The sequence below is a fragment of the Capra hircus genome, chromosome 22 (genome assembly GCF_001704415.2).
Source record: "Capra hircus breed San Clemente chromosome 22, ASM170441v1, whole genome shotgun sequence".
NCBI lineage: Eukaryota > Metazoa > Chordata > Mammalia > Artiodactyla > Bovidae > Capra > Capra hircus.
In genome coordinates, this window is record NC_030829.1 from 54,134,169 (window position 1) to 54,145,430 (window position 11,262).

An 11,262-nucleotide genomic window follows, 5' to 3' on the forward strand; every position below is an offset into this window, starting at 1 on the left:
TGGGTTTGTCATAAATAGCTTTTATTACGTTGAGGTATGTTCCTTCTATTCCTGCTTTCTGGAGAGTTTTTATCATAAATGGATATTGAATTTTGTCAAAGGCTTTCTCTGCATCTATTGAGATAATCATATGGCTTTTACTTTTCAATTTGTTCATGTAGTGAATTACATTGATTGATTTGCGGATATTGAAGGAGCCTTGCATCCCTGGGATAAAGCCCACTTGGTCATGGTGTATGATCTTTTTAATGTGTTGTTAGATTCTGATTGCTAGAATTTTGTTGAGGATTTTTACATCTATGTTCATCAGTGTATATGGCTGATTTTGAAATTCACTGTTACAGAGTTTTCAGTTCATTTTTAAATTGACTGAGAGTTTAATTCAGGGTTTACTCCATAGTTTTGTTCTCAGAGCCATGAGTGGGAGGGAGATGAATCTTTGGCCAGTGAGATTAAGGTCAGTCCAGGCTGTCTGGTATCTTCTAGGTTACCAGAGAAACTCCTTCTGGGGAGTCTTTGAAAATAAGACACACCATCCTCAGTGTGGAGGGTTGGGGTTTTATCTTACCCGAAGGTAAGGAGTGGATTAGAGACCCTTTCAGCTTTGCCATTCTAGAATTCCTCCCAGAACCTGAAGTTTTCTAAATCTCCAAAATATAAATCAGTATATACCAGTCCCACCATGGTGCAGAGCATGAGATGAATGTTAGCTCCATTGAGGGCATATTTCTTTCTTTCTATTTTTAACTTTTCTAGCCATACCATGTGGCATGTGGGATTTTAGTTCCCCAACCAGGAATCAAACCTTCGTCCCTTGCATTAAAAGGTGATTCTTAACCACTTGACCACCAGGGAAGTCCTGAGGGCATTTCTGAAAAGAACCTGAGATAACCACCAGTTTGGCAAACTGGCCTGTTTAATGTTTGGTTGGTTTTCTCCAAAGGCCTGAGAACCTACTTGAAGACTATTCTTTTGGTGACCAATATGGTAGCCACAGACCACAGGTGGCAGTTTAAATTTAAATTAATAGTAAATGAAGTTAAAAATTCAGTTCCTCAGTCACACCAAGTACTTTCCAAGTCTTGCAACAGACACCTGTGGCTGTGACCATTCTCCTGGCCAGTGCTGATCCAGAGCTTCTCTGTCATGGCGGGATGCTCTGTGGTCTGGACTCCTCCACCTTCCTGTTCTCTCCATCTTCTTTAAAAATGATTTATTTTATTTATTTTTGGTTGCACTGGGTCTTCGTTGCTGCCTGCGGGCTTTCTCTAGTTGTGGTGTGCAGGGGCTACTCTCTGTTGGGGTGCTCGGGCTTCTCATTGTGGTGGCTTCTCTTGTTGCGGAGCACAGGCTATGGAAGCTCGGGCTTCAGTAGTTGTAGCACATGGGTTCAGTAGCATGGAGCTTAGTCGCTCTGAGTCATGTGGAATCTTCCCGGACCAGGAATAGAACCCGTGTCCCTTGCTTTGGCAGGCAGATTCTTATCCACTGTAGCACCGAGGAAGTCCTGTGTTCTCTCCGTCGTGATTGAGTGAAACAACCTCTGAGTGGATTCTCTTCCCTTTCCTGCAGAAGAAAGTGTCTTCACAGTGACCCCAGACACGAAAAACAAGATCTACCTGCGGACCCCTAACTGGGACCGGGGCCTGCCGTCCCTCGCCTCGGTGTCTTGGAACATCAGCGTGCCCCGCAACCAGGTGGCTTGCCTGACCTTCCTCAAAGAGCGAACAGGTGTGGTCTGCCAAACCGGGCGTGCATTCATGATCATCCAAGAGCAGCGGGCCCACGCCGAGGAGATCTTCAGCCTGGAGGAGGAGGTGCTGCCCAAGCCAAGCTTCCGCTATCACAGCTTCTGGGTCAACATCTCCAACTGCAGCCCCATGAGCGGGAAGCAGCTAGACCTGCTTTTCTGGGTCTCGCTTACCCCAAGGACCACGGGTAAGGTCTTTTAGGGGTGGTGATGAACATCAAATTGGTGGCTCAAGAGTTGGGAGCAAGCCTGGAAGGCAAGTCAGAAAGCATGGATTTGAGCCCTGGCTGTCCATGTATCAGTTAGCTATTGAATCAGTAACTCTGAGTAACAAACCAGTCCAGAATGCAGTGGTTTAAAAACAGCTGTTCGTAATCGCTCACATGTTGGCTGGGCATTTCTGGTCTGAGCTGGGCTTATCAGATTCATTCACTCAAGCCCCTGTGGGCAGCTGCAGGTGGGCTAGAGAACTTTGTCAGTCTTGACCAAACATGCTCACATTCTGGGGCCCAGACAAGATCAGCAGAGACAACTGGGATTCCTTGGCTCTCCTCCACGTGGATTCTTACCCTCCAGCCTGGGCCCCCCTCATGGCAAAGCCAGAGAGATGCAGGAGAGGCTGGGGGAGGCATGCTAGGTCGCCTGATGCTTCAGATTAGAAACTCATACCCAATCCCTGTGACAGCATTGGTTTGGTCAACCCAGATTCAAGGGGAGGACAGGTAGGCTCCACCTTTTGGTGGGAGGAGCTGCAGAATCACACCTAAAGGACATGGTTCGGGCAGAGGGGAGAATTAGGGCATTTTTTGTAGTCAATCTACTACTGATCTCTTTCTGACATAGAGAAAGTCTCTTTTGCCCTCTGAGCTTCCTCATCTTCCTTCTGTAGAGAACAGATGACTGTAACTACGCTATAAAATTTTCACTGGGCTTTCAGAGTTGGTGACTCAAATGTGAGAACCTGAAAAGTGGGACACATATGCATGACACCAGCACTTTTTATTTAGTCCAGTGTAACATCAGAATCCTTGAAGGCCCTTGGTCATGAGCCGCAGAGCCACAATGAGGATTTTGCTTTTGTGCCCAGAGTGGCAGCATCCACTGGAGGGTTTGAGGTAATCTGTGCTGGGGCCATGTTTGCACTTTATTCCAAAATAGTCACAGAGCATCCCAGAGTGTTGGAACCATGGAGATTTGTTCCCTGACCCCTTCTCTTTTTTGATGGTCAGATAGATTGTGTATCCTCCCTGGTGGATCGATTGTGACCACCCAGGCCACACAGGTGGTCAGCAGCAGGAGAATCGACAGGGATCGGAAACCACGTGTGAAAAGCTCGCCCACATTCTCAGATTAGCTCCTGGGTTTTTTTCTTCTCTTCCACTCATTTTCTGTCATTTATTTCTAGCCCTGTTTCTCTCTCAGTCTCACCTTTTGTTTTCTTGTTGAGCAAGCCAGAAAGTCTAAATCCCAGTTTGGTGCGGGGCTCTCTCTCTGCCTTCTTTTCTTTCTCCTTTGTACAACTGTAGGAGGACAGCACACATGAGACAACCCTCTCCTCACTCCTTCTCCTCTGACTTTTGACTCCCTGCTTTCTTCTACACTCTTCTCTCCTCCAACTCGGGCAGTGGCGATTGGGGGAGGACAGCTGGGATAGGCCAGGAGTAGCCTTTGGAGTAGATCTGGTAAGTCCCCCAGTTCACTGCATAACAAACTACCCCAGGATTTAATGGCTTAGATGGTCACCTTTTTTTTACGCCCACACTCCAGGGGTCAGGAGGACTTCCCAGGTGGCACTACTGGTAAAGAATCCATCTTCCAGGGCAGGAGAAGTAAGAGACACGGGTTCCATCACGGGTCTGGAAGACACCCCAGAGGAGGGCATAGCAGCCCACTCCAGTACTCTTGCTTGGGAAATCCCATGGACAGAGGAGCCTGACGGGCTACAGTCCCTAAGATCGCAAAGAGTCAGACATGACTGAAGTGACTCAGCATGCAGGCATGGGTCAGGAATTCAGACAGGGTACAGCAGGTGGCTCGTCTCTGTTCTAAGATATTGGGAGCCTCCGCCAGATGCCCTGAACAGCTTCGGGGAGTGGGCTGGGCTGGTTCACCTTTGTTCACTTTCAAGGCTGGGTGGGACCCGTGGGTTTTTTTTTTTTTTTCCTCCTGGAGTCTCAACATGGCCGCTTGAGCTTCCTCACAGCATGGTGGTCTCAGCATAGTCAGACTCCTTACATGGTAGCTGGATTTTCCTCAGGAAACACAAGACGCTTCCACATTTCTAAAAGGTTAGGTGCACACCAGCTCAGCTCATATTCAAGAGGAAAGGAAGCAGATTTCCCTGAATGTGAGAGGAGCGGCACGGGCCTATGGGGAGGGAAGGAATGGATGGTGGCCATCTTTGAAGACTGTCTACTGAAGTTGGTCACCAGGCTAAACTAACCCCACATGTCTCCTCATCTCTCTCCCTTGTGTCTCTGCTCACAGACCTGACTGTCATCGTCCTCGCAGTGGTGGGAGGTGGCGCCTTACTGCTGTTTGCCCTCGGATTCATCATATGCTTCGTGAAAAAGAAGTAGGTGGAATTTCTCAAACTCTTCTCCTGAGCTGACACCTCCTTATATCACACAACCCAGAGCTGTCATTAATTACTGACTTTTTCCCCTTGCTTTCCATTGTCCCCCCCAAAGATCAATCTTAAATACTATTGCCGGGGGTGAATTCCCTGGAAGTCGAGCAGTTAGGATTCCGAGCTTTCACTACCTCGGGCACAGCTTTGATCCCCGGTCAGGGAACTAAGATACCACAAGCTGTCTGTCATGGCCAAAAAAAAAAAAAGGAAAATAAACGATAGTGCCAGATGTGAATTATGCTTGGGGGTTGGGGTTGGTGCAGAAATCCCCTGCCTAGCAGGAAAGAAAAAGAAAACACACATGTGGTGACATTTTAGCCTGCAGTTTTTAGGCAGCTGCCTCAGCACAGGCTCCCTGTGAATCATTTACTGTCTGCTCATTAGACTGCGGTCCTCATGGGGGTGATGTTGGCAGAAAAAGCTCACGTAAGCCCTGCCAGACCAGGCCTGTGAACCTGCTCCGCCGTCACCTTGAGGTACACATGCACGCTGCCCAGCTTGTTCTCCTCCAGTTTTTTAAACAAACTGTCTGCTTATGCTTGTTTGTTGGCCTCCAGACGAGTACCAGAAAGCCAGCCCTGTGGGCAAGAGACAGGAAGAGCCAGTTAACTGACTCAAGTCTCACCTTCCACCCCCTCAGGATGACAGCTTCTTTTTTATGAGAGGACAGGGTTGACCTTTTTAGAGGTTGACCTTAGTCCACACTGCTACTAGAGTTCATCAATTCTGCTCATATTTCTGATTAAAGCCATGGGTGGCAGGGACAGTGCCGGGGGGGCGGGGGCGTGTCTATTTTCCTTAGCAAAAAAACTAAAAAAAAATTTTTTTTAATTAACTGGGTCCATGAACAAACAGTTGAAATTGCTGATCATCAGTGAGACTGTCTAGAAATGTCTCTGCTGGTGAGGACGGGCCGGCAGGTCCAGGGGAGACGTCTCCTCAGCGAAATGGGATTGCACATGTCTTGCATGAGGGGAAAAGACTTCTTTTAATGACACATCATCGTATGGTTTCTCTCAGGAAACTTTCCCGTCTGGGGTGCATGGTATGTTCAACCTAGATGGGAAAGCGTGTCATTAATACTGAGAGCCAGCTTCCTGCTCAGGAGGGAATTGGGTGGGGAGGGGAAGGGCCTGCAATTGCCTCCATCCCTAAAGTGCCCCAGTCCCGGCCTGAGAATCCCCAGCCCCCTCCTTGCTGTGGGGGAGGCTACTGGCTGGCAGATTTACATAAGGCTCCTCCATCCCCAAGTTAGGGTGGGAGGAAACACGGGTTCTGTAAGGGAGAAGGGCAGACAGTGCCGTTGAACTTGTTCCTTAAGCATGTATTTCCTGGGACTTCCCTGGTGGTCCAGTAGCTAAGACTCCACGCTCCCAATGCAGGGTCCCCGGGTTCGATCCCTAATCAGGGACCTAGATCCCACATGCCACAGTTAAAGATTCCGTGTGCTGCAATGAAGACCTGGCACAGCCAAGTAAAAAAAAAAAAAATTTTTTTTAAAGCATGTATTTTCCTGAGGGTCTTCTGGGCCTTAGGAACCAAATGAGGTGCTGGGGATACACAGGGGACAGAAGAGCTTAGTGGGGACAAGAACGGCACTGTGGGAGCACAGGGGAGGTGCATTATTACAGGACTTCAGGCTGGGGCCCTGGCAGCCTGCTGTTCTGGCCGGGGAACCCAGCATTACAAGCTACATGTACTGGATTTATCTTTATCTCAGAAAAGTCCAGGTTCATCATTATCGAACCGCCAGCCAGCGAACTGCATTATGTGATCCCTTATGCTGATTGAGCTAATGTCCTCCATTTGAATCTCTGATTGGCCCAAAAGTCAGCCTACCCTGCTTTTCACTGGTGGAGATGGAGAGCGAGGCTTTGTTTTCGAGGCAGGGAGTATTAATGCTCGTCCACGTCCAAGTACCAAAAAACATTACAAACCAAGCGTCACTGGTGGTGGGAGGGGAAGTCAGGCACCCTGGGCTGACTTTTGTCTTGTTGGTTGCTCTTTCCTCTGTTGGAGGTTACTGCTGAAAGGACTGGCTCCCTCTGCTCCTTCAGAGTCCAAACTGTCCCCAGCTCCAACTAAAAACTAAGTTACAAGCTTCCATCCTGAGTCTCGTGTGCTGTCATTTAGAATCGAAATGGACGTAGCTTGTACACGTGCAAAAGTGAGCTGAAGCGTTAGCTACAGGAAAGAATTCAAAGTCTTGGGAGGCTGGCCTGGGCATGCCCATTTCTGCTAGGAAAGGGTATTATCAGACCCTCCACCTTTGGACACCACGCGGGTAATCCAATTGAGGCACGGATGGTGTTAACAGTGCCCACTCCACACCACTATCTGCTCCTTAAGTTTCCACCTTAAAAACTGGAGACAGAGTTGGTCCCTCCTAAACGTTCTCTGAGGACAGGAGTTTCCATTTCAAATGCTAAAGTGACCTGAGGGCCTCGGGGAGACCTGGGTATAATCGACCCTGAAGGATCTATTATATGTTCCAGTAGGGACATACAGTTGATGGGCCTCTAAGGTCACATTCTTCCTGACTTCTGTCTCTTTCCCTCCCTCAGTAAGAAAAAGAAGATCACCAAGGGCCCAGCCGTAGGCATCTACAATGGGAACGTCAACACCCAGATGCCAATGCAGCCGAAGAAGTTTCAGAAAGGGCGCAAGGACAACGACTCGCACGTGTATGCCGTCATTGACGACACCATGGTATACGGGCATCTTCTGCAGGATGCCAGCGGGTCCTTCCACCAGGCAGAGGTGGACACCTACCGGCCCTTCCAGGGGCCCACGGGGGACTTCCCTCCCTCTCCACCCCCCACAAACTCCAGGGCCCCGACCGTCAAGCTGGCCACAGATGAGCCGCCCCCTGGCTCCCCTCCTGAGTCTGAGAGCGAACCGTACACCTTCTCCCACCCCAAAGACGGGACGGTCAGCAACAGGAGCACAGACACTCCTCTGCTGGACGCCCATGAGCCCACGGAGCCCGGGGAATAACAGGGACCCACCCAAAGACTTGGCATACAGCAGGGCACTGAGATGCCCTTTAGGGTTCCCACCCATATATCCTGAAGACAAGGAATTGTGTGGAAAGACAAAAGGAAGTTTTTCCTGAATGCCACCAACTTCTGATTTCCACGTGGACTCACTCCGCCGCTGAGACGTTGATCATGATGATTTGTGATCCGGATGGTGTCATCTCCGGGCATGTCCTTCTGTACTCAGGTTGGGTTGTAACCAGCCCATAATGAGAGGGAAGCGGCTGAATCACCCAGGACAGGGCTGCAGCAAGCCCCACATTTGGGTTTTGACCTCTTCAGGTTGACAGTGTCAATCCCTGGGCCCTTGCTCTCACTGGGGAGCCCCTGGATGAAAATATCAGTGTGCTTTTTTAACTATTATTATTTATTGGGTGGTCCCGGGTATTTAAGAAGTCAAATGCCATGCAGCTCTTCTCACCCGGCATAGTGGCAGCTCACGCTCACTGATTAGATGGCTGGGTTTTGACTTCTGTCCGCCACTAGATAAACATGTGCCTGTCCTCTGGGCGGTGGGAATAATTTGCAGTCTCTCCAGCCGGAAAACAGTGTGTGTGTGTTTGAGGGCACTGACGCACATCTGCTTTGAGCAGAGACTTGCTGGTTGTCTTGCTCTGCGTGTGGTTCTCTCGCTGCAAAAATCCGTCTTGAGTCGCATTGTCCTTGGATCTAGGAATAGGAGAAATGTCCTGGAATTGCAGTGTGTGGCTCCACCCAGCTGCCGCAATGCTTTAACATTTAAACAGAAATGCAGAGAGTATCTTCATCCTCTAGAAGCGTTGAAAGAGGATTTCCGTGGTGGCTCAGTGGTGGGGAGTCTGCCAGTGCACGAGACACGGGTTTGATCCCTGATCTCTGAAGATCCCACTTGCCTCAGGTCAGCTGAGCCCGTGTGCCACTATGGAGCCAGCACTCTAGAGCCTGCGAGACACAGCTACTGCACACCACAGCAACCAGAGAAGCCCCAGGGCCGCAACTAGAGAAAAGCCTGCCCAGCAACAAAGACCCAGCACAGCCAAAAAGATACCAGTAAATACAGGTACGCACTAGAAAAATAACACTGAAAGGTACAGGAGGGAGTGGCCACTTGTATTAGTTGCTAAGGCTACTGCAAGAAATTACCACACGTTTCCTACCTGACGGTTCTAGAGATCAGAAGTGCAAAACGGGTTTCCCTGAGCTAAAATCCACGTGTCAGCAGAGCTGTGCTCCTTCTGGAGGCTCCAGGGGCGAATCCATCTCCTTGCCTTTTCCAGCTTATAGCGGCCTCTCACATTCCTTGCCTCCAGTTCGGCATTGTGACACTGCTGTTGTTCAGGCGCTCATTGTGTCCAGCTGTTTGCAACCCCATGGACTGCAGCACACCAGGCTCCTCTGGCCTCCACGCTCTCCCACAGTTTGCATCTCTGTCCTACTGACAAGGACCTTTCACTTACGAACCTCACCCAGGTAACCCAGGGTCATCTCCCCGTCACAGGATCTTTAATTACACTGAAGATCCCCTTTGCCCTGTAACACATCCGCAGGTTCCGGGGATTAACACATGGACCTTTCTCCTGCCTACCACACTTTACCCGCCCCAGGAGAGACTACAGAATGTTCCAGCCTACAGATGTGTTTTGTTAGGCCTGCAGCATCTTTTTAAAGAATTACTCACCAACATTTGAAATGATAAAATGTTTACATAACAAATCTGGATTGGAAGATCTGGCCATGCTGGGACTTGCATGCTCATCAAAAAACAGCCTGCTGGAGTTGAAACAGAGCTGCTCTCTAGAGGGGGCACGCAGTTCACCCATTCAGGCCACACCTCTCCCTATTGCCTCCCACACAGAGGCTGAGGGTCTGTTGCTGTGGGTGAGTGCCCTTCAGGGTTGCTTCTCTCATAATGAAACGGAAAGTTCAGGACCCATACCTCAAGTGACATAAAAAGACAAGTCTTGAGGTTGATGTGTGCTTCAGGAAAGTTGTTTTGTTACACCCAGCCCACATCTTTCATTTATACTAATTACCACCCCAGCTCCTGCAGGCGTTTGCCTTCGTGGCCCCTGCTCTCATCCAGGAGGAAAAGGATTGTGTTATGGCTCATCAGCACAGTCCCAAGGTCAATATTTCTGTGGCAAAACCTCCTTTAAAAAATAGATGCGGGTTGTCAAATTCAGTGACTTCACCTTGAAAATGCACTGTCTGGACTTGTCCCCTTGCTACTTTGCCTCCCTGAAAAGTTTTGCAATCATCTAAATGCTGTGAGGTCCAAGGTCTCTTGAATTCTTTCCAGAAAGAGGAGTATTATATTATTATTATTATTGTGCCTTTGGTGCTCCCTGTGACACTTTTACTCTGAAAGGCTGGCTCTGCCCAGGGACCCTCATTGTCTTGGCCTGAGATGCTGGCAAAGCCCCTCCAGGAAGGACCAGAGGAGGTCTGTGGCTCCTTTCCTTTTGTGAAATTGTGTCACTATTTAAAATCATCACTGAGGCCCTGCTCCTCCATTCTCTGCCTTCTCCGACCTCTTGGCCTCTTCTGAGGGTCACTCAGCGCTCTGAATTCCACCCCCAAAGCGTGGCTGTCATCACACACATCACCTTTACCTGCAGGGGCCCCACGTGGCCATTTCCTTTTAACCAAGAGCTCAAAACTCCAGACCACATTACTATCTTCCTGAGACCTCAAGTAAATCTCAAGTTCTCCAGAAACATGCCTCCTTGAAGGGGCCAGAGCGATGTACCCCTGGCTCTTCTCTTTAGAGCTCAGGCCCTATTTCTGTAACATATTTTCAGGGTCACTGAAAACCAAACACATTTGTTGAGGCCAGCAGAGTGCCCTCCACGCTGCGTCTCCCCTCAAGCCCATCCTCTGACAAAGCCTGGCTCAGGCAGGACTGATTTAATGCTGCAGCCGTTTTGCAAGATTGAGGGGGGGTGGGGTCTCAAGGAAGATCCAGGGGGAAAAGCAGAAGTCTAGGCGATGTAACCTTGGTGAAGGTTAGGACAGATTTGTGCGGATCTGCAATGCTTAACTCAAAATAATTTATTTGTTGTAGATACTTTTTAGGCAGCATTTTGTTCATTTCCTATACTTTTTTAAATAAACAAATATACGGAAAAAAAAGAGGTATCAGGTTGTTTAAATGCTTTGGCAGCTTGTCCCCTGGGTCACCTGCAGCCCTCGTTCCCCGGTTGTTGACTGAGACAGGTTCAGCAGGAGCTCAACGCATTCCATCTTCTCTATGTGTTTATGTTCTAGCAGGCCAGGCTTTGAGCTGCCAGTGGGTGACTCAGAGGCCACAGTTTGTTCTGTTCTGTTCTTGTTGAGGCAGCTGGAGTCCCCTCTGTGTGACCCTCCTAACACCTGTCCCCTATTGAGGCCACCTTGGCCACTGACTGCTCAATGGCTCAGCAGTAAAGAACCCACCTGCAATGCAGGAGCTGCAGGAGACTCGGGTTCCATCCCTGGGTCAGGAAGATCCTCTGGAGGAGGCAATGGCGACCCACTCCAGGATTCTCGCCTGGAGAATCCCATGGACAGAGGAGCCCAGCGGGCTACAGTCCACGGGGTCGCAGAGTCAGACTCGACGGAGCACGCACAAAACGTATGCTGCTCTAAGCCCAGGGCAGCTCACCAGCCAACGGAACAGAAGCAAAGAGAGAGTGGTGGGAGAGGGAACCTCCAGGTGGGTGCCCGCGCACTTGGACAGGAGACCCAAGTGCACGAGGGAGGCGTACACAGAGGGTGCGTACACAGCATCACGGAAGAACATTAAACTCGTAGAGAAGTGACAAGACAAAGGAGAACTACTCTGAGCTTCTAGGAGTGGCAAATTGTGGAAAGGTAAGAATATG

General features: G+C 49.6%; 1 protein-coding gene across 1 annotated transcript in view; it reads left to right on the top strand.

Moving 5' to 3' along the window:
• CDCP1 (CUB domain containing protein 1) overlaps nt 1-10,521 on the top strand; it is a 59,821-nt gene extending 49,300 nt beyond the window's left edge. The window contains exons 7-9 of the mRNA XM_018038392.1: nt 1,573-1,938; nt 4,238-4,325; nt 6,947-10,521. Of these exons, the coding sequence (XP_017893881.1) occupies nt 1,573-1,938; nt 4,238-4,325; nt 6,947-7,379 (887 nt within the window). The 3' untranslated portion in view covers nt 7,380-10,521. The remainder of the gene's footprint in view (nt 1-1,572; nt 1,939-4,237; nt 4,326-6,946) is intronic.